Here is a 24395-nt window from a genome sequence, read left to right as displayed (position 1 = left end):
GGGATCAAATAGGATGCAGAGAGAAATAAAAAATATTTCTTTATCAATTTATCTATATTTTTCACTTAAAAGGTATAGCAGACTATCAAATCTTCGAGTTACCTATAGCATTGTATTATTTGATTGTCGATAGTATATCTTTTACATAATCTTGCGTAAATTAAATATGTACGGCGTTATTAAAATAAAAATGATATTGGTTTTGCTATAATACTCTTATTACGTAAAATAAGTTTCAGCTTAAGACGCATAAGGACCTTTTTATAAAATAGTAAGAAGTCTTATTCCATTTAATCCTTGGCATATGTATGGCATGATATCAAAATATGAATCTCACGCATTAAAGTAACAATACAATTATGTGTTATATTTACAAATATTGGCTTTTGTTTCCTCCGGTTTTCGAACGTGTACAAATTTTTGTAAAGTTTCCTTTTATTACAATTCGTTTAATTAACTTTTCACAAATCCTCTTGTATTTATACGCTGGAAGACTAGATTAGAAGTATCTATAAAATTTAACAAAACCCTAATAACACTTATCTACTTAGGTTGGTAAAAGTTCATTTATAATTAGTTTGAATGGTAATGAATAATACTTGCGCATGATGTACTATTAATGCCCATTCCTTCAAATAGCTCGAATAGTTCAGTGTTTGAAGTGATATTAGGAGACTGTCGAAAGTAAAATTTATATCTCTGATGCACAAAATAATATATCAAATATTATTAGTATATATAAAATATTTTCTCTCAATAAAATTTTCGAAACTTCTATTAACACTTTTTATTAGTTTGTATTAATTTTTTTTATTAAAAATATATAGATACGTTTTATATATAATTATTTTTACAATTTATAAATTTTGTGCATTTTTTAGTCAGAATATAAAAATTGAATTGTTCAATAAATTCAATAATTAAAAAAAATTATATTATTATACATTATATAATAATATATAATATATAATTTGTATATAATAATATAATATAATATTATGTACATTTATTATATAATATTATATATATTATTATTATCATGAATCATTTTAAATTATACACACTTCAAATACTGAAACAATTGAAATAATTTTTCGTATATCTTGCATTTACTAGACTCAATTATTTTTCTGCAGAAGAGAAATACAAATGAATCGAAGGACCTCATTCTGTGAAATCAATCTTATCTTGTTTCTAAATTAAAATGAACATAATGATTTATGGTGATATCTGTGACTTTTTGCGAAGTTCTTTCACTATTGCGAATAAGCATATGGCATTCTTGAAAAAAATTACTTCGAGTTTAAAAAAAAGAAACTGCTCAAAAGTACTAGCGAAACTACAAAAAGTAGTCTGAATTTATATCATTGCATTAATAAAATTATGTAATGTTTAGTAATTACGTTTAAACTTTTAAATTCATAATATTCAATTAAAGTATCTCTTATTTTTGTTATATAAATAGCTTACACATTTTTTAATCTACGTTTAGCTGTCTCGTTTATTTTTTAGCAGCAGCTCAATCTTCGCGTTTGTTTCTATTTTCTGAAGTTATCGTGCTCACATTTCCATACATTGAAATGCTTTCTAATAAGGTATATTATCTAATATGGAGAAATTTCCTATTATAAAATAACGTACAATCATTAGACATTTCCAGAACACATTAATTGTAAAAAATGTAATTGTGGTATTTCTAATTTATATCTCATTTACTTTATGCTTTATTCATTTGTGTTTTTAGTTAAGAATTGTTCTGATTTTAGGCACAGTTTCTTATGAAATAATCTCTCGTTATAATTATTAAAGACCAGAAATCACTATATTCTCGTGTTACGTCAAGATAGAAAATTCGATTCTCGTGGAAATTTGCTTTATAAATAGGTATCGATCAAACGCCGTGGTCAAACTCGTGATATCCTTCTGCTCCGGTAAACACAACGTCCACCCAAACACGCATAGCTTCCGGGCTGGGTGCCATGAGATGGTAAAGTCTTGACGTAGTCTTGACGATAAAGGTGAGGGACGGTTGTGGCGATCGGACGGTGTTCATGTGGTCCACATAGACTTCCTCGATCGACTACGACGTATTAGTGCCGAATTAGTTGACGTCGGTGTTAAAATTCATAATAGAGAAGTTCTCGACGCTTACCTGGAAGTAAATTACACCGCGAGCCTTCCTGGACGTGTTATCGCTGTAGTAAGATAATGTCTTCCGCCTGCGATCAAAAACGAACCATCGCTTGTTCCAGTGATGAAACTTTTTGCTCATCTTCGATAAATAACCACTGCAACTTGTTGTATCGACCGTAACATCATAAATCAGAGGTAACTGATGCCCGGCAGTTTCTATGTGATGCCTTAGATCCAGGGATTCAGATTTGATCGGGAGGTACCTCGTGAGTGGCCTCTGTAAAATTCGTCATTCGTTGAATTTCGATTCATTAACATCAAAATAATACGCTGAACAAATTAAAGCTTTCCCCATACAAATAAAACAGAATCGTGATATTAAGAGAGTATATATGTGGTAATTTCTTCGAGTAAAAGCCGAACTTCTTTTCTGAAGCAATCACTTTTTAACAGTTCTTGTCTATCGCTCGTATCATGTTTTTACACAAATAACTAATCAATAAATTTTAGGGAATTACCTGAAGTTTTGCCTTTTCGCGATGCTTGACAGATTGCAATGGTCCAAGGGTATCCATCTCGCTAGATGTCTGAGAAAGGGGGCGGCTTCCATTTCCGTCGATAATTCCGCCACCACCACCGCCACCACCACCACCACTATTGTCACTAAGCCTCTCACCTTCCATCGATGTTCTCCTGTCGTCTCTCATCTGGAAATAATTCACGAATTCTTGTTATTCTGTTCTATCAATTTTCAATAGTGTCCCAAAAATATTTGCTGCGTGCAATTTTCAATATTAAACAAAAAATTAGAAAAAAAGAATATATATAAATTTCAATTAATAATATTTTTAGTATTAAAGCTAATATTATTCCTGCATTAAGTTTTTCGCATACATGTTTGCAAATTTCACGTTTCCGTCTGATGTGTCGTTTTTTTGTTCTGCCTTTTAGGTAATTCATCCATATAAGCGACATCATATTATACACAATTCAAAAAGTTTATCTAATTTTGCGAAAATCGATGACAACTATGCGGAGATATTTCGTTTACACAGATCCGAACAGATGACGGAGAAAGACCGACGCTCACTGACGCTGGTGACTCAATGGTCCAGCGATATATTTCCCGCCGTAAAATGTAACTACGGACTCCCACTCACACGCCACATGCCGTGAGCATCAAAATTCTCCCGCACAATAAGTTTCGATTATTCATTCATAAAACATGCCACGTGAAAGGTGTCGAATAACAGATTGCTAAAATATACGATAAGAAACGATTTCGTCTCTATAACATGAAATATAATACTCTCTATATAAATGCAATTGGATTATATCCGATATTGCTGCCAAAAGTAAATCAAATTTCGACAAATGATTGATAGAAATTAGTGAAGATCGATCGAATTAATTAAATCTTTATTATCAAAAAATCATTACATTTTAGATAATTGAGCAATGAGCTAATATTATTATATAACATTCACGTCAAAAGCTTGTTTTTTTTTTTCAAGTGATTTGCTATTAGTAGTTGTTGAGTGGTTTAGGCAAGATGAGAAATTCTGTCAGCTCGGCAAACGCGGTGACTCATCACAAATATACTAATTTACTGCAGACATTTCACTTCAGCTTAACTCAATGCTAAGTAAAGTGGTAGGAATGCAAGGAGTAATACGTGAACGTTTTTCTGTGAAGAAATAAAACTTAGACCATACTATAAGAAGTATATTTACGCGCGTTAAAAATTTAATTCGTAAAAATTTCTACTGTTTTTCATTGCTATAAAAATTTAAATGTCTATTTAATTAAATGCCTGAAAAATGACACAAAAGCTTGTCGTACGTCTATGATAAATATATCTAGCAAGAAAGAGGTCAATTGCAAAAGAGGCTTATAAATTCGATGTCATCTGTCGTTATAAATTATCGCTGCAGGCTTAATCAAGACTTTACAAAAGCACATTTATAATCGAAGTACAAGCTACTCTCTGAATGCCGTCCAACCCGCGGCATGTTCGCGTATCAAGGCTCAGATGCCACATGCCGCATTGGGAAAAACACGTGTGCAATGACGAAAACACTTGCTCCAGAATGCAAATGGATATACTTGCGAAATGTCAGTGTCGAAAAGCGTACGTCTCCGGCGCGATGGCGGGCCAAAATGCTACGCGGACTTCCGGCGGCAACAAAAATACGTTGTTTTTAAATGCACACGAGAGTGTACTCTAACAAGATGATCTCTTTCAACTGTCAAAACATTTGATGAAATGTATGAGAATGTAACACGAACGCTACATCACGAGAGAAAATTGCATAGCCCGTTCAGCGCAGCTGATACAGTGAATTTACTATAAAATGTTTGTTTCCGTGCGTTAGCCCCGATGACTCAAGTTATTTTCCAAACATTTCAAATGTTAACAACATTCCTTTCGAGTATTTCAGTTGATTCACACTTCTCGTAAACCGCCCCGTACAAGTAGCTATTCACCCACAGAATTTCTTGGACACGTAACACGGCTATTCTTTGCATCCGCCTGACACGTGAAGTTTTTTAGAATTATGAGATAAATAGAATAGAAAGCAAAAAAAAAATATATATATATAATTCAATGTCGCCGATCGTGAAATGAGAGAGCGCAAAAATTGAAAAAAAAGAAAAAAATAGTGAGAAAAACGAAAAAAGAGACAAGTAAAGATAAAGAGAGAAAAAAGATACTATTTATAATTATTTATGCTATATTATCTTCGTTATATAATATCTCCTAAAAACATACCCAATAATTGAAGATTCCACATTAGAAATGCAAGTTTCACATCTTCAAAATTTATATTCGTATAAAGTTGCTTTTTTTTATACGTATTAAAAAAGAGATCAATAACTGACGGTTTTCGCACGCTAAATAAATCCACGACACAAATGCGTCTCGAAGCAAGAGAAATCCCACTTGCGGGAACACTGAAAAGTTTTAGAGGAGCAGACTTGTGTCGAGAGACATTTCTTTGAACAGGTGTGCGATAAAATCCACATGAGCAGAAATAGACTGAAGATAGACTCTCGCTTACTTGACGTAACGTCTTGCGGTATACCAACGTGCGTATGTATTTGGTAACGTTTGATTGAACGATAAAATATTTTTGGAGATTAACGTGTACCTATCAAAATACAAGTTTCTTGGAAAGGAACTGTATACGTTCGACATGCACAGCATCTCGAAGTGAATTAAGATATAAACTTGTAATTTGATCTAACGTAAAATATGCTTTTTATCCTAATATATACTCACGTTGTCATTTTGAAGTAAACTATAAGAATTATTCGACGGTCCCGGACTGGATGAAGTAAGTTCCGAAAGTTTGCTAGGAGATAATTTTTCGCTGTTTCCACCTTCCGCACCGTCAGTGCTTCCGCTACCACTGGAAAAGTAAATTGATAATAATTAGTTTCAATTACGTTGCAAGTTTATATGATTTACTCATAGTAAAACTTTTAATTAAACTATCAAAAATGAATCTATATTTCGTCATTATCTTTTGCATCTTCGGCAATACTGATTAATTTACTATCAAAATGTTAAAGTAATAATAAATTGATTTACTAAATTAATATTAAAAATATACCCTAAATACGAGTTTAAAAATATAGAAAATTATGGATAATCCAACTGATAGTTCTTATTGTCACCGCGTAACACATCGCAGTTCTTTCGGTACTGTCAAATCGTTTACACTTTATTTATACTTGATATGAAACTTCTCGCTGACACATTTAGTGGGCGCTATTATTAACTGGAGCGTGAACACTGAATGTCGCGAATGTTATACGGCGTCTTCGACATTCTCGTGAAAGAAGCACGGTACACTTCGAAAACCTCGGTCCTAGCCCCTGAGCATCGCGAGACTGAGGAGAGGACGAGGCCCATAGTCGACTATAGCGAAAGGCAGGTATTATTAAAACCTAACAAGTACAAAGTGACTCGGTAGACCGGTTCGACGATACCACCGGCATATAGCATTTAATTCTTCTACAATGTTAAATGCAGCGCGAACGATACCCGAACATTCCGATCTCGTTGCCATGCCAGCCTCGGCCTTGGTTGACTAGAAACGTTCCCTTGTTCCCGATAACTGACCCCTGATTCTAATACAGTTCGTTTCTATAATTTTATTTCTCTATTTTTCTATATTATTCTTCTTTCATTCGTCAACGGCTCTTGAATGAACAAAGCTTTATGCCATGTGTGCTACAACGCGTTGCATGTATATGTAACAGTATGTGTGAATGACGCATGTATACGGTCATAATCTAAACCATTTAAGTCGCTTTAAGACAATTCTACTTAAAGATATATCTTGTGATCCTGAATGAAGAGTTACCATGATTGGGTACAAATATTTTAGTCATGCAAGAATTTAAATATGTTTATAAAGATGATGTAGCAGAAACATATTCTTTGACGAATATTTGTAATTTGTAATTAAATCTTTTTTAGAGAAAATATAATCAGTAGTCTGATTACTGAATTACTTAATATTGACGTTTAAAAAATTAATATATTAAAGATTAGTAACATATAGAAATATAATTGGGAAAGCTTGTCAAGATCTTAACACCTTAATAGCTCATCTGAGTTTTCATGATTGATGCTTATATGCAAATTATTAATAATATGCAGTATAAATTACACAAACACAAATACACATACATACACGCATCCATACACACAAATTGATCATATCGTCTTTGAATGCAACTGTGTCTGTGTCTACCATTCACTTGCGTCGCGCGCATAAATATATTATGACGTATTAAGAGTCAAAAGGTGAGTGTTGGTTTACTTTTTGCAACGTATCGTCTTGTTAGATTAACACTCTCAGAAAAGATTTCTAGATACAATACTATTAGGATCGAAATAGGGCCAATCATATTTAGTATTGAAAGAAGAATATTTTAATCTTAAATAGAGGAATTCTTTTATTTACGCTAGCTTTTCTATCAAATGATTTATTCTTTTATTTACTTCTTTATTTTCTACAATATATAAATACTTTGAAGAGAATTATTTAAAAAAAATTAAACGCGCATGCTTTTTAGAATTTATAGTCTCGCGTTAAATTATCATTTGAAGATTTTGAATCGTCTCGTAAATTATCAACCGGTATTGTTTCTGACAAAAAAGACGGATTTTTTTCAAAAATTAGTGACTCACAAATAACGTTGACGAATATCGCGCGCGTGAACTTCCAGAGGACGATAACAATTGTCGCAGATCCAATCTTTAGTGCAGAGGTAACAACGATTACTAGTGAGGAAAGTGATCAGGTTGCATCCCGTAACTCTGGCCTCGTTCAGCACCATTTCACCCATTTCTCTGGGGTTCATTTTGGATCATTGTCGACGATAGCTACCGAACGATACTACACATTCTTAATTCCTTTTGTTACTCGCGAGTCGTTATTCGTTTTTTATATTTATCACGTTACAATGTTTCGAACATTCCCGCATTTTTCGTAGATTTTCCGTACACGACACGTTAACGCGAGTAGAACCGCGAGAAGACATACAGCTACACGCAGATAGCGTATCGCGCGATAACGCCCCGCCTACTTTGCACCACGAGTGAAGACTCGAGCCGAGTGTCGATCAAACTAACACGATATGCGGCCCTCGCACGTAATTAGTAATTGCTCTTAACAGTATCTTGGATATTGACAATAATGCTAATAGTGGGAACATGAGACCAATAATAATAAAAATTCGCCGATTCACTGATAAATTTCACAAAATACAGTTTTCTTGATTCAATTTCTAATTTATTTATATATCTTTTACATTTATGATAAAAAGAAGATTGTTTTTCGAAGAAACTGAGGGCAAGTGGGTATATTTTATCATGGAATATCTCAAGTGCTTATTCATCTATGCTTATTGCATCGTTGAAAAACTTTGATTTTATATCAGACGTATCGGATACACTCAGACTACTATAAGCTGACACACACAATGTTCGAGGCGTGTCGATGAGGAAGGTTTCGTAATAAGCTTCAGTCAACGATAGAAAGGTCGTTGCGATTAACTGCAATACTGCGCGATAATGTGCGCGTCTTGTATTACACATACTTCGTGGCACAAATGTATCAATGCACCCAAAAATATTTATATGCATTGATTTTTACGAGGCATAATAAATCTCCGCTTGTAACGGGATACTGTTCATCGTTTGTACAAATAATACATATTTAGGATACATTTAAGTGTTATTATTGCGAAAGAATGTAAATAAAAATTGTGCTGACAGTGCTGACACCATTCTTCGTCTATTTATAAAGAGATATAAAGAAGATTGAAGAATCATAATATAATAATAATTTTAAATCTTGAATTAATTAAAAAAGTTAGAGTTATTAAATTTTTGTTCTTAAAATTTCGAATCATGTGACACGTAAGATAAAAAAACGAATTATTTTCGTTAGGCTCACCTTTCTGTTGGTCCAGTGGAATAACTGGAAGATTCTTCGCCAGATTCAATGCTGTTAAAAGACGCACAGTTCATTTTTCTTTCTTCCCACTGCGAACGGACTTCATCCTGTACTCGTCTTTTCAATTCTTCGACTCTACGTCTCTCTTCCGAGATTACTTGACTCCCTGGAAAAATATCATAAAATATTTTTATTTTTGCTCATTCTCTTTATATTACATGTATTGTAAAATTTATCGATTGGAATAATTCGCACCTTGTTTAGCTAAATGCAGCTGCCGATTTCTCTCGATTTCTTTCAGCGATTCGATTGTCTTTCTTCCTAAGCTGCCTTGATTGTTCACAATAGGAGAATCGTTGGTCACTCTGGAGATTCTGTCAAAGTCTTCTCTACTCGGAGACCGTTTTTCTTCGGAATATTCAGCAGAGTTTTGGGCCAGATAGCCGAGTTCTTCGTTTATCTCTCGTACTCGATTTCGAGCCTATCACAATCATAATCGTTAATTAATTAGCGAATAATACAGTAACGCACGATATATTAACCCGCTAAGATGCAACATGTAATGCGATATGTTTAATTGTAACTTGATAACTTTTTTATACCGCAGAAAGTTATGAAAGAGTTGCATTTATAGTCTGATCGTTCATGCTTGAACTGGTATCGACTTTAGTGGATTAATGTTTCTTATATTAATGTTATTTCATTACTAACTTCTTCTAATCGCTTCAAGTGTCCCAATTTCTGTCTCTCAAGACTTCTAGCCTCTTTGGTCGCCGTGTTCTTTGCCTCGGACCGCTGCGATTCTAGATGAGTTAATTGCAATTTTCTGCCTTCGATCTTGCTTGTGAGGTCGCTCAAATATCTGCAAAAAAACATGTATATGACGTATATATTAAGAAAAGTAAATGTGCTATGATGATTATATACCTTTGTAGCTCTTCTCTCGTGGCCAATTTACTCGCTTCTTCTTCGAGATGATGAAACTCCAAGTCCTCGAAAGCTTTTCTTTCGCTCTCTAAGATATCTTGTTGTGTCGCTAACTCGTTCGTAATATCCAGCTGCATAATCTCATCCGTGCAATTGGTCAATTGTTCGTCTAACCGGGCGCAAGCTTGTTGTGCCTTTTGAACACGTTGTTTCGCTTCAGCTTGTAAATTCGAATGAGTCGCATTATCCTCCGCCATTTCTCTCTCCAGCTCATTTATTCGCATTTGCACCTTTATCTTCTCTCCTTCATCTTGCGTGAGCTTCAGGGATTCCGATTCATACTCCGCGGATAAAAGCGCTTTCTCCAATTCGAGCTGTCAAACAGTAAGCAAACATTGATTTTTAATATCTTTGAGTCCAATACCCATTGTACTAGTTTTCTAAATCCAGCTTTACTGAAAAATAAGACAGACATTCGCAAGATAATCGCTTACATCGTTTTATTGTTTCGTAGATTGCGTGAGAAAAGAATTATAAATGATACGGCGATGATATAACCACGGATGAGCTTCCTTGTGCGGAAATAAATCGAAATAAATCTTCTTAATAGTTTGTTCTTGAGAAATTCGAGTTTAAAAATTCGTTCAAATGTGTGTACACTTGACTAAGATTTTAATCCGTGTCTCTACAGACTAGTATTCTTATATTTGACCTCGAGAGTTTCTAACATTGACCTGTTTTGTTTTCTCTATTACCTTACTAACTTATTGATCCGTAAATGTAACACATTTGACAAATATTCAAAATCAATTTTCTTGAAATCAAAAAGCTTTGGAAGATTCTTCTACAATTTCAATTTATTTTTGCATGAGAAAATTATCTATCCCCTGTTATATCATTGTTACTGTTGCACTCTGTATATGAATATTGTACACTGTTATATGAATATTAAATGACAACTAACTAGATACCGCAGAAATTACAGAGTGTACCTACATGTTAACTGGAGAAACGACGTTTAAATGTAGATAATGAAGATTATCTACAGTTCGTCACTGATAATTCTATTATTAATTACAAATATATATGTATATATATATATATCTTATTGTCTAATAGAACGAATACTTACAATCGGATGTCTTAGTATCCCACATGCCCAGAAAGAGATAAAGAGAACAAATAAACAACTTATTTAATATACGATACGCGTGATGTAACAGTGAGAGAACTATAAAATCTGTTCAGTCTTGCTTATACATATAATAGTAACGTAAGAATGAAAAAGTTACCTCTCTACTAATTTCTTCCTCTTGAATTTCAATTTCGGCGACACTTCTTTTCAAAGCATCCATGTTGCCAAGAACGTGTAACTTTTCGTTCTGCAAAAATTCTATGTATTTTTTCCTGTCTTCTTCTTCCAGCTGTTTCCTCTCTTTGTCGGCTTTCGCTTCGTTGGACTTCGTATTATCCATTTCAGAATTGTTTCGCTTAGGAGTCACGCAGATTTCTTTGGATTTCGAGAGCATCGACAATTGCTCGATCGCCTCAAGAAGATCGTCGTTCGATATGGCCAGTTTGTTTTCTATCATCTCACACGAATTTGACAACTGACTGTTTTTCTTTGGCATGGAATGGTTCTGATTGTTATTCCGCGTCGGAGACAACACGATGTTTTCGTAAATACTCGCGTTCCCGTTATGTGTCGCTTGCTGTGGTTCGATTTTCGCTCCGTTCAGTCGAATAGTTCCGTACGCGGACGGCGAGCCTTTGGTATTGTCATCAGCCTTTATACAGTTCCCTGTTCCTCCGGTGTAACTGCCGCTCTTTTTATCATTATTGCCGATGATAACGTTTTCGTAGTTGCCGCCACGAGAAATTGAGCCTGAAAAGTAGCTGCCATTCGTACTATGAGCATTAGAGTACTTCGCCGATTGACTACTATTCGGTCTAGTTGCATCTAGCGATCCTGCGGAAACGTCGAACGAATGATTTTCAACTTGAGCAGATTGATCCTTACGACTGGCGGGCGAGTTGCCATTTTGAAAAGAGACTTTAGAATTTTGCACAGATACGTTCTCGTATGACGAGGTACTCCAATTTTGCTTGCCAACATCGAAGGAGAAATGCGGTTGATTTTTCGACGGGCTTTTCGGACTGTCGAATGAAGTATAGCCAAGTCTCTTGTCACGCGGAAGAGATCCGTTTGTTATGATCCTGCAAAATATATTATTGGATAAATATATTTTGTATTTCCTCTGCAAATAAATGACTCCAAATATCTGGACATTTAATATTATAAAATAAATTTCTAGATACTTTCTATAATTTCTATAAATCTTTTTCATCTTCTATTTCAAAAAAACGACAAAGAAAATTATCAGAAAAAAATTAATTGTAATATAAAGGGAATAAGGGAATAAAATTGAAATAAAATACGATAGTTACCGATTAGGCTGCCTCGGCTTTTCGACGGTGCTTTGTCTTTCGTATTCGGCACACATTGCTAAGATCTCCTCGAGCCTCATTTTCTCTTGCCTCTCGACCTCTTGCTCCCGCAACCTCTCTTCCTGCGCTTGTTTCCGCTTGGTCTCCGCCTCCCTTCGTTTATTCTCCGCGTCTGCTTGCCTTTCTCGCAATTCTTCAAGGGAGCAATTGCTGCCGACACTTGGGGTAGGACTCTTGACCCTCGCGCATATTCTCTTTTGCTCGCTATATCTTGGATTCCGATTAAATGCCGGACTTGGTGGCAGAATTCGCTTAACATTTGCATTCGAGCCGAACCCGTGAGCGGTGGATGGCCTCAAGATTCCGACGTTAGCATCTCCGCTGGTTTTAGCGTTACAGATACTCGGATTCGATCCGTATTTCTCCAATTGCAGAAACTCTGTGGTAGTCGTTTTCGTGACGATAAGGCTTTGGCTCATATCGAAGTCCCTGTCGACGAGATGATCGAGTTCGTTCGAGCTCTGACAAGTCATACTTCGAGACATCAAGTCATCGCTTCGAGTGGTGACGATCTTTGGAGAAGTCATCCCAAAAGACGGCGATCGTGCGTTTTTGTTGTTATTCTCGTGATGCGGCTTGCACGTTTTCAGGTACGTTTCTGCCGCGTACATCCTAATCTGATTATGATTTTGGCACTGCAAATTGACTGCATTCGATCGAGTTGGCGTACTGAGACGCGAGTCCGATCGCTGACGAGCCTCGTCGTGATAACCGATCGAGTTTTGCGATGCCGGGTCGACGTTACCGTTCACGGTGAAACCGTTCACCGGAGATTTCGTCAAGGATACCAGACTCGACGATCTCGAATGACCGAGGATTTGGTCGGCTGGTACATTCGTCGTGAGAGCACCGACGGGAAAAACCTTCGGCGAAACGCAATTGGTTCTGTTTTGCTTCGACAGCATCTCGAACTTGGTCAGCTTACTTAGAAAACCCATCTCATCGTCGGAGCAAGAGTTCCTGGGAGATTTCCGCGGTGCAACTGGTGGCTTTCGCTCTAAGTGATGATTCTCCTGCGGCTGACCATCGGGAAGAGCGAAACTTATCGGCGCCATTGAGATTCTCGAGTGGGGAAAGACAGATCGTAGGTGTTTAGCCTCGGCTGGATGATTAAAACGCATGTAGTTCGACCGACCTATTGATAGCATACAACCTGAAACATTTAATACCTTTTGTCTTTATTGATAATTACGAAAAAATTTAAGTACATTCGTAACTTTGATCTATATAAAGAATATAAGTTTTATTTAACTTAACTAAACGGATTTTAATACGATAAATATAGAAATAAATAGAAAAAAATATTTCTACTTTTCACGCAATAACGTTGCACCAATATCGAGACGTTTGTAATCGAAATATAATTTTTGCCAGTATGAAGGACCTTCTCTTTGTTACTCTACTGTCTTTTTAGGACGTCTGCGAATCGGTCACGGTCATTCGTATTTAGGCCAAGGTCTCTTACCTTGCGCGAGTCTCACTGGCGAATTTATCGATACACCATCGACAAATGTATTGCCATTTATGGGATACAAAGTGACCACACCATTATTATTCTCGATAGCACAATGCACGGGTTCGACGCCGGTACCGGCCACCAAAATGTCCGCATCTCGGTTTGATCCAAGCGTGATCTTACCTGTGTGGGAAACGAAAAAGGAAAAGAATAAATTTATTTCTCGAGTAATATCAAGAGGCAAAAAGCGTTCAACTTCTTTCGTCTTAAATTCGGTAACAGCCAAAGTCATTCACTTCTGAGAAACGGTTTGTATTTTTCGAACGTAAAGATGCGCGAGATAAAAAAAAAAGCGACGCGAAGAAAATCAGGAAGCGTGACTAAATATCGCTTGCGCGTATCTTACGGTTGAATGGAAACCAGGCGAGCGCGTACGCATTCCGATCGAAATTCTCGCGGGCTTAGTAACGCATTTCCCCACGTAATATGAGTAATATGAGATACATTTATTTTGGCATCGATATAATCGGATTCTTGAGCTCATCCGCGGAACCGTTTCACGGAAGCTCCGATTACGAAGGGCGCATGGAACTCGGCTTTACAATATTAATTTGAGCCTTCTGGGAATGTCAACGACCTGGCGGTCGCGGCGAGGATTGCCGGATGTATTCTCCGCCAGATATACAGAATTTCGATTTACACGATGTGTAAGTACGGAATTGCAACGAATTATTGTCAAACTAAAATACACTTCGATTCAAGTACAGGAGTTTTATTATGCATTTGCACTGTTGAAACCGAATTTGCTAGAACTATGTGATATTTTTGACGATTTAAAAAAAAATACTGTAATCGTAAATGCGTACGGAGAGCAGACAGGATTTTTCACAGCCGTATGAAATCGATTCTCGATAGATCAACCAACAACTCGCACTTAATTTCCGTAAAATAATTCTAGATGTGCTCTGTTCTGCGCGACGCGGGTAAATCGTGGTGCATTCTACGAAGGACTGCAGTTATATTTAGTTTTAGCGCGGTCGTGCACTCTCTCGTTGCATTTTCGGTCTTTTTGGAAATGTGTTGGCCACGATGCGCGTTGTAGGGAATATATAAGTGTCCGACAATACCTAGACGCATAATTTAAGCGACGGTTGAACTAATTTTTTCTCTCCCGGCCATGTCCGGGGTGAATCAGAAAATGTTCGGCATTCGCAAGAGTATATGTGATATATCAATTCACATATGTTGCTTAAATTAGAGATACTTATTTCCAGAATACTTGTTTGTAAGTTGCAACCGTTAATTATTACGTCCAGTCGAGACACGTATAATAAATTTTTACTGAAAACATGAAAATCTATTTAAATCATGCACGAAGATAAGACCGATATCTGCTGTGGAAATACATTGTCTTGTTCGGAGAAAGTTCCTCGTGATTTCAAAACGAAACACGGTCATAAATTCCAAGGAGATGCGGTGTTCCGACGTACGTAAACGAGCTGGTGGATAGACAGACAGGTGCACAGAAACGCCTATGACGTCCCATTTTCAAAATCTCGATATAATTGATAGAATTCTGGCTTTTGCCCAAAAAGTGCTAGAGTTCCTATATTTTAGAAGTAATTCTCGCAATTAAACGATAAAAACAAAAAATTTTTTCTTGACGTTTTTAACGCTTGGGCAAAAATTTCCCAAGAGTTTTCATGAGAGAATAATTTTAGTTTATTATTTATAATTTATTATTCTATTCTTTTATAAACTGAAGTCTATTAATAGAATCTATTGGACTCACAGATTTATAAGAAAAGCTTATTTGCCGATGGAGTTGCGTTACTCGGTCGTCATAGCGAACGGAAGATAACTTCCTGTCAATCAATTTCATCCTACACGTCCTATCTTCATACAAATGTTACACAGGTACATGCATCCGCCCCAGGTAGTTTTATTCGCGTCAGATCCATATTATGTACTTGCTTGTATTGTTTTCTGTTCTCTATTCTCTTCTCTCGATCGTTTATTCACGTTTATTCCTTCATTTTGTAAAACTCAAGCTTGAAGACTTTTCTGAACAACCTAAAAATTATTTGGAGCAATACGAATTTTGATTTCAAACGATTATTTTACGCTCGGTTGTATGACGCATCGACTATATTTAAGGCACTCTAAAATACACGAACAGTAAGCAGTACACAAACTGCCCAATTCTTGTAATCGGCACCCGTATCCCATAGAATCTTATTTTTCTTTCAAGTTCCGGGATCAGTAATTTAACTCCGTTATAATGTTGCCTGTGTTTGTTTAATCTGTTCGCCGTTTTACGAACCGCGATATTGTTTCAGTTGACTATCGTCGCCTGTTTTTACTGAAACGGAAATGTAGGTAAAGCTCCCTGAGTTTCTTAAAACGGCTCTGTTCATTGAGAGAACAACCTTTATGTACATTTATACACCATGCAAGTCTCTTTTGTGTCTACATACACACACACATGTATATGGCACATAAAGGCTAAAACTGAGCTCGAGGGGTTGTACAGTCGTGGATGTTACGGTCTCGATATTTCCTATCGTGGATATTTCAACGTTGGACGTAATGTCTGTGGTCGTTCGTTGATAAACATATGTTTAAAATTGCATGATGAAATAAAGATTTTATCGTCGATCCTTCTCGGCACACTTAATTTTCTCACAATAACGAGGACGAGATGATATATCTGCGCTCGATTTTTCTCTTTCCCAAGCTATTCCACTTACTGCTACAAATAGTAGTGACTTCTATCAGTAAAGCCGATGGCGCCGTAAAGCTTTATCAGTTTGGACAACGCTATTCGAGCCTTGGGATTAAAAACAGCGGATGAATCACTGATTACGTGACGATGAAAATTTATCTATTGCTACCAAGTACCAACCCGATTTTATTTCGTTCGTTTCACGCAGTTAACAGGAAAATTTCACACGAATAGAATAAATTATTAACTGTAACGCATTCTATTTTTTTTTCTTTGGCTTTTTAATATATATGCGCTTTCAAAATTTAATACGATTAAATGTAAATGTCATATAAGTTGATCAATAGCAAGTCCACGCGATGGGACTGCTCGTTCAAGAAAGAAAAAAAACGAAATAAACAGTCACAGATCGCATTTGTATCTAACCTTCGGGTAAAGGATGTAAAGTCACGGCCGTCGACAGTCGACCGCTTCCCATGGAGACGAGATGCGGTGTTTCCGTTTGCACGCGTAACGCCCGGCCCGCTTCGTGCACCTCGAGACCGGCGGCCGCTATGCTCGCCATGCCTGCAAAACAAAAGTATTCGTAATAAATGCGCAATAAATTAGCAGGTGAAGCGGAGAGACTGGCGATGGGAAAAGTAACGATCCAATTCCATCAGTTCTCGCGCGCAAACGAGATCCCATATCGTTTCTTGTTGTAGCCACGCAATTAATTGACTTCAGTATAGCCAAGTATATATTAATGATTCACAGAAACGCGATTTTAGAGAAGAAAACGCGCGATATTTTTAATATAACATCAAGAATTTTCACGAGATTATAAATCATGTGCAATAGTTCTGCCAGGATCGAAATAGTTGAAGAGAATTTGCATGCCCCCCCCCCACCGGGGGACACCATTAAAATTACGCTGCTCGATGTCGGACATATACCACCTAGCGGGAAGAAGGTTTACCGAGCCTTATTATTAGCTACAACGAACGATCTCGTCGAAGATTATGGCTATCGTTTCGAGAGAGATCGATCCAGATGAGTTCTACGAGCGAAGCTTCACATTGGCGTATAAGAATGGGGAGGGTTGCCCAAAAAGAAAAAGCAGGGACGAAAAACCGGTCTTTCCGAGACGGGAAAGGATTTTTCTATCCTCTTCTTTTTTTCTTGCTCCTTGCCCCATCATAAACTTCGTCTACGCCAGGGGTTCTTAACCTTTTTGCGACCTACTGCATCTTCTGCAGAGATTTGTGATATATCACGCCTATACTGAGATAATTTTGTTGGTCATTACTCTATTTTACTTAATATGTCCTCTTACTCGAGTCTGCCATAATTAATACATTCAGATATAAAAGATGTTTAGAAAGTTTTGGTCAAGCTGAAAACTTATTGTTGCAGTTGACGGTACACTAGCATGCCGTTTAAAGGGTTGTTCATCTCATGTGAAGGATCTTAACGAGTTGAAACAACTTTAATTAAGCGCATTACGTTAGGCCGGCCCGTTGAACTTTACTAACGTGTCTGGCCACGAGGAAGTAATGCATCCCATTTGCAATTTCTATATCAAGTTGCTTATGCAGTGAAAACGTATAAAAATGCATAGAGGATAAAATAATGTAACGCAATAAATTATTCATCCTCGCAAACTCATGTTATAAAAAGAGAAATCTCCTTGGAGATAATTTTTCAACATTTCTAAAGATTTTTCAATTTCTACACTATTGACTTACAATTAGTACTAATTATAATAAAAAATGCAGAAAGATCTTCAAAATAGTAAGGGAAAAATTGATATTAAATTTGATGGAAAATACGTTTTTTTTTTTTTAATTGATTCCACTTTATTATTGCTCGTAGCATTTTATGAAGAACGATATTTTCATATACGAAATTTTTTAGTGGTTTACCCTTGCGGTTGAACGACTAAACGGCCAGCTCGTGGCGCTATAATGTACAGTTGTGCACTGCACCCACAATCTGCTTAAATTACACCTCCTCGGATTTCATCGGTAAGTAATTTAAAGCCAACGATTAAGACGTCGGGTTTCGTTGAATTTCTTAGCTTGAAGCTGAGATCTTTATGAGGAAGTCTTATCATTATCTCTGGGCTCTCTGCGTGTACACCGAATATCGCGACATCGTCACTTCTCTCTTCTCTCGCGAATGCTAACGGAGACTGCTGATAGGTCAACGTTGGAAATCTGGTAGGTCATCGGCTTATTGCGCAGCTCAATCTCTTCGGCTGAACGCGCGAACGAGCGCTCTTGGAAATCGTGGTCGGATCGATATTCGCGCTGTCTCTCGTGGTCGGAATACCAGACTGGAGCATTTGATAAGATATCCGATAATAAATAACGCGCATGCACGCACATGGAGTGCGTTAAATCAATGAAATCCGATACGCTTAATTCGCTATAATTTTAAAGCATTTAGAAGGCGCGAAAGGGATGCTATAATTCTAGAAAAGACACTACTGCTAATATAAATACATTACAAATTCATCATGACACTTAATTAAAATCAGTCGAGGCACCGAAAGTGCAGGTGTATCTATCGTCCTTGCGAGTTCGCTCTCGCGTGACTCTGTTCCAACACCTGTCTATGTGCAGGTGAACCGATGATTGATGAAAATGTATGAAGAAATGTATGAAAAAGTTGAAAATACTAAATTAATAATCTAAGATCAATTCATTAGTAATCCAGATATCTAACTTATATTCATTAAAAGAGAATGCTTAAAAGAATTAAGAAGGAAAAAGAGAATTATTGAAAGATCCGTGTGTACCATAAATTATCGAGAGTTTCGAATAATTTTCACGAAGATAAACCTGACAAATATCGAAAATAAATAAGAGCAAATTCCTCGCGAGTTTTCAGCTATATACGGTCACCAGCTTCTGACAACATATTAACGTCTGCAAATACAGTTGGTGCTAACGGCCTTGGATACTTTATTTCACCCGTTTCTCGATGATAATCTTTTTCCGTCGCGTCAGTCTTTTTCGTACGGATCGAAAATATTTTTTCGTACCGCACGTAAACAGCGTAATGTAAGATCTTGCGCACCGAAAGGTAGAGATAGGTATACGAAGGGAGCGAGACACGGCAGGCAAATGGCGAACGCAAATGTTTGTTCGCACGCGAGACGATAGCACACAATGATAACGTAGTTTCGATAAAAACATGTAATCACGCCTCTACGTGCAAATTACACCTAGGTATCTTAATTTTAGATTAGATTACAGAGCGTGAGTTATAATTCTTGTAAAGAAAACGCGAGGATTTTCCGTGACGAACGCAGCAAGGGATGATGTAAGTAAGTTAATTAATCTGGGCCGCTGCCACCGACACACTTTTTTGGTAGAGCTCGTCTCAATGGGTCAACGATTTGCTCTCTATTAGCGACAGTTAACGCGCCAGTATAAACGTTTACCGATGACGTCAGTTGCGCCACACGCGGAATGATTTACAAAGATGCCCCGCCATCCGCGACGCCTACAGAGATATGAGCTTTATCTTTATCGTTCGCGAGATGGGTGGACCAACTTGATACTCGCTTGAAATATTTCTCTTATTATACTATCGAAGAAAAATTTAGAGGAGATTGACAGTATGGTGTCAAGTCGAAACAAGCTAGTAATGTAGTAGTCATTGTTATTTTCGATAAATGGAGTTAGCATTTTCTCTCATAACGAAGACAATTTCATTCGTGGAGAGTGATTTTAAACGCGAAAGTCTCGGTACGAACGATTGATAAGTCGGTTACGAAATTCTGAATTGAATTGAAAGAACAGTATAAAGGAATTAGACGGATGGTGTCACCCTTTCTCCGAGCTTTAAGCTTCGACGGATGCTGGTTTATTTACAGAAACCGTTTTAGCAGGAAGGAGCACGTTCGTGTCAGGTACCGGCCGTAAGCGCTTCGCGTCCGGCCCTATCCGCTCCGTTCCGTTCTGCCGCATATAGAACATCCGTTGCGGCAGAACTCGCGTATGTGCAAGCTTCATGCGCAAAGCGTCCCGACGTTCTCATGCGATTTTGTCACGGTATGAGAGATTCAATTTCATGAATAACTCACTACGTTACGTTCCACGGCGGCTCTCCGAGGAATTATACTTAGGTAAAAGAGAATGGACGAAAATATCACCGGTGGCCCCGGTGGGTTTGCCGAACTGTGTGTGACGGGTGGGTGACCGCGTGCGTCTCGCAGGCGCAATCGGTTTTACTGTAAACGGCCACATCACCCGATAAGGATCGAACTGTAGAGTTTTGTCATTGACGAAGACAGCTTGCCTGTTAGCTTGTCAGCCGCTATATCGATATAGAGGCATGGGTAATTGTCTGAATTCGAGGCAATTGAGTCCAAGCGATGCAGAATCTAAACGCGTATATAACATCAGCGGTTAATGATTTAAAGGAAAGCGATCTAGGGCGAAGGAGCGAGACTCCGAGCTAACTTGGAAATGTACAGCCCAATGTAACTAAACGAGGAGATGCATTGCATGTACGTAATATCATAGCTATCGCGTGACAATCGTTCGTGCGAACGTTTCACGATTCACCAGTTTCGCTCGTCTGGCGGCGACATCTGCCTGGCAAACCGCATCTTCCTCTCCGTCTGCTTCTTCAGCTTCATTTTTTACCGCTCTTCTCGTACGCAGACCCTTTGGACAGCTTCCCGTCGAGCATTAACGCCGATGTAGAACTTATAGACGAGATGTTTATCGAAAACGGTGGAATAGTAGGATTGAAGTGTAATATATGAAATAATTATTTTCGCGTTCATTTTTTTACGTGATCTTGGACGGATAGTTTAATTGACTGTTGCAAATATAACAAGTGTTTATTATGTTAATTCCTCCATTGTATCCAGTACAAGTTGTTTTCTATACAAGCACATCTATCTTTTTCAATTTTAATTATTTATCTTGTCTACCTATTTATCTTTATTTATCTTATATATTTTAAAATTTTTTTTAATTATTTATCAATTATTTCTTCTTCTTATCTCTAAAAAATTGTATTCGCGTGAGTATAAAGAGCGCGCGTAGGTTCATTTTTTCACTTTCCACCCAAACAAAATTCCCACTCGTTTTCCAAACGAGATTACGTGGGCAGATGTAGAATCCGGCTTGCGTTGCACGCTTTATAATTGACATCGATTAACGCCGCGCCTCTCGGATTTAAATGATACGTATTAGATCGACTAGAATATTAGGTAAAAATCGAAGAGAGAAAAATACCGCCTCGTCACGATCCTCAAGGCAGTATTTTACGCTGTTGAGCAATCAAAGCGAAAGTATTGTATAAATATAAATCGAGGGAAACATAACGAATATAATGCATTAAATCATATGTTTAGAAGGCCTTTATTCTCAAGGTCGATCTCTACCGGCGCGCGGCGTTACGAACCTTTTGAGAAACAGCGAAGCATGTTTAACGAAGTATAACTGGTTTTACGAGCCGGTATTCGTAACGCTCGCTACATCGATTACATTATCGATCCATTTTTATTTGCGCGTTTCTTGGTAGCGCGTCCTTGCGTCCGCGTCGCGTCGAAAAATTTTGACAAGAAATTTTCGCTTGGCACAACTGCGACTCGGAATGAGAAACGGCAACGAAGGGCGGAGAAATCGGCATGACGTAACGGCCCGTATAAAGGCAATAGAAATAAATGACGTTAAATTGTTGGGTGGTTCGTTTTTAGCGGGTTCTACTGGTAGCGTTGGAGGTTGAGACAAACTCGAAAACGCCAGATCAAGACGAACCTTGCGTATTTATACAGATGATGGCTGCTTTAAAACTAGAAACATAAACAATTGCTTACGACGTATAAATTTCTTTTACTATATTTTACATACAGTAAAATAAAATATGGATACTTTTCGAACATGTGTGAAGTGGGTGTGAACTTTAGTATACTTTTTCTAAGGTTATAATGAAGTTTACTATAACAAGCCCGACAGTTCCGACCGAGCTATTTCCCAAAGGAAAATCTGCAGAAAGGGAGATTCGCAGTCGCGCGCTTCGCGAATCTCCCATTGTTGAAAACATTGTGCGTAAGGGACGTACGCACCGTAGGCCATATAGGCAGCTGCTTCACAACGGACAATTCATGGGGTGCAACAATGGGCGAGAACGGTTTGTCAAATCGATCCAGGTCTACGTTGAAGACCACTTGGAGAGTGAGTCTTATGACTACTAACGCGGTGAAATTCATTCTGGAGTAACATAATTTGTTAAAGTCGATTTACAAAGTCTTAAAGAAAGATATATTTTCTCGTTTCAGCAAAATTGAATGTTTGTTCTTGGAGATCGACGATCGATTCACAAATCTTTGTACTCTTGCTTATTCTACTAAACATCTCAATGCAAGATAAATCCCGTATCGCGATTCTGTCTGTCTGATTTACCCATTTTCTTATAATTATCTAATGAATGTTTGCGTAGGACTAACTCGACATAATCGAGATTTCCGACGAATACAGGACTATCGCCCATATTCCCCGCCTTCTCTATATCCCTCGTATCCTGCATATCGGCAAGGTCACGACCTCCACCGAGAATCGTGACTGGATTGCACAGAGCTCTTCAGGTCGTTGCCATCATCACGCCGTCACGCCGCATTTACCGTCCTGCCAGTTTTGCTTTTTGTCTATTTCATAGTTTTCATATATATATTTAAAAAAGTATAATATAATCGTTTGTCTCAATAAGCTCGAAACCACAAAATAATAGATGGATCATTCGTTATCAATCATTGAGAAAAAATCAATTTTAGATCCATCTGACAACGTTAAAAGAATTCCTATATCAAAGGGGGATGATAGTCCGGGAATGCTCTCTATAGACAAAAATCCGATTAAAGTTTCCTACGTTTCAATGTGCATTCCGAGCGCAGGACGTAAGGCGGTATTCTATTTCACGCTATGTCCGGCTCAGCGTGTCAGTGTCGAGCCAGAATGCAAGCACTCGCGAACGGAATGCAAATACCTCCTGTAGACTTGTCAGCTTAACAGATATCTAGTAAGAAGTACGCGTGGAATCGGGAAGAATCGGTGAGAATTTATCCTGCCAAATTGATCTCTCTTAAATTTTTGAAGTCAACTCTTGCCAAACAAGAGGAAAGTTATATCTAATGATAGCGCTGACCAGACGAACGCGTCCTTGGCCTATCCAACAATCAGAAATTTTTTATTCAAGACATGATGTCATGTGCACGGGAAACGGAGCGTACATTGCAATGAGTTGACGGCGCGCGAGAAACTTTCTGTTTCCGTACCGCACAGCGTATATTCGACATAAGCGTATATAGGAGTTGTAAACTTATAGTATAACCCCAATCCTCGAGTTACAGTTCAGTTAAATTAAAATTTTACGCGGAATTAAACGAAGAGTAAGACCTTGTTATACATCTGCTCTGAATATTTATTATATTCGCTAAAATGTATTAAATCTTAACATGAAACAACTTTAGAACTATACCTTCGCCTAAAATTTTATTAAACTAAACTCCACTTCTTCCTGGGATATTATTCTGCTAGTTCCCACACTTCAACACGCGATACAGAGACCGAACTGTTCTTTTTGAAGTATTAACCGTAATCGTATTTCCCATACGTTCAGGTTCCTTTCTTCCGCTTTGATTTACGGATTTTTACGATCCCCGATCGCTCCCATGGGGCCCACGCCACAGTGGAAAGGAATTTATCGTGGGACTCACCGACGCGACCTGGAAGGGTCCAGCCACGAATTCCTATCTCGTTAAATCGGCAAAGGCCCCCTCCAGAGGCCTTGGCACTCCGATTTTTTTAACGCGTCCACCAGGCGCTCGTGAGTGATGCGAGATAGACTCCGGACCGGCGCTCGCGAACACTCATATTTTTTCCGGGCGCAAATGAATACACTCGCGAGATCGATTCGTCTCCTTTTTGTTCGGTAAAAAGGACTTTCTTTTTCTCTTTTTTTCTTCGAAAAACCGACGTCGATTCGACAGACGCGGCGCGTCGCGTCGCGTTGCGTCGCGTCACGTGCCGACTCACACTGTCGTGGCAACGAGTGCTCCGCCACTGTGTTCCATAGCAACATCACCGTATGAAGGCGGGTCCGCTTGGCGATTGGTGTAAACGATCCTGGAAGGGAGAACGGAGGGGACTTTGTTCGGACGATAGCG

The 24395-nt window shown here is 37.8% G+C and overlaps 2 protein-coding genes across 3 annotated transcripts in view; one reads left to right on the top strand and one right to left on the bottom strand.

The window, feature by feature from the left end:
* Nucleotides 1–35: 35 nt before the first annotated feature.
* On the bottom strand, nt 36–24308 carry LOC139768053 (uncharacterized). Of its 2 annotated transcripts, XM_071697888.1 has the most exons (13): nt 23946–24308; nt 16652–16792; nt 13510–13683; nt 11985–13197; nt 10829–11753; nt 9537–9910; nt 9321–9471; nt 8865–9090; nt 8610–8775; nt 5417–5546; nt 2652–2840; nt 2153–2410; nt 36–2080 (listed from the first exon to the last, which is right to left on the bottom strand). In XM_071697888.1, exons 2-13 carry the CDS (start codon nt 16788–16790, stop codon nt 1892–1894), a joined length of 4134 nt encoding a protein of 1377 aa, XP_071553989.1. In that variant the 5' UTR covers nt 16791–16792; nt 23946–24308; the 3' UTR covers nt 36–1891. The 2 variants fall into 2 exon arrangements, with proteins under 2 accessions (XP_071553989.1, XP_071553990.1); XM_071697889.1 differs by lacking the exons at nt 16652–16792; nt 23946–24308 and adding an exon at nt 15293–15462.
* The window catches only part of Vdup1 (arrestin family protein Vdup1), a 41211-nt gene continuing 22737 nt past the window's right edge, over nt 5922–24395 (top strand). Inside the window, exon 1 of the mRNA XM_071697895.1 lies at nt 5922–6070. Within this exon, the coding sequence (XP_071553996.1) occupies nt 5937–6070 (134 nt within the window). The 5' untranslated portion in view covers nt 5922–5936. The remainder of the gene's footprint in view (nt 6071–24395) is intronic.

The sequence above is a fragment of the Temnothorax nylanderi genome, unplaced genomic scaffold (assembly GCF_030848795.1).
Source record: "Temnothorax nylanderi isolate EJ_2023f unplaced genomic scaffold, tnyl_v1.0 TNYL_tig0013_pilon, whole genome shotgun sequence".
Taxonomy (NCBI): Eukaryota; Metazoa; Arthropoda; class Insecta; order Hymenoptera; family Formicidae; genus Temnothorax; species Temnothorax nylanderi.
This window is presented reverse-complemented; position numbering and strand designations above follow the sequence as displayed.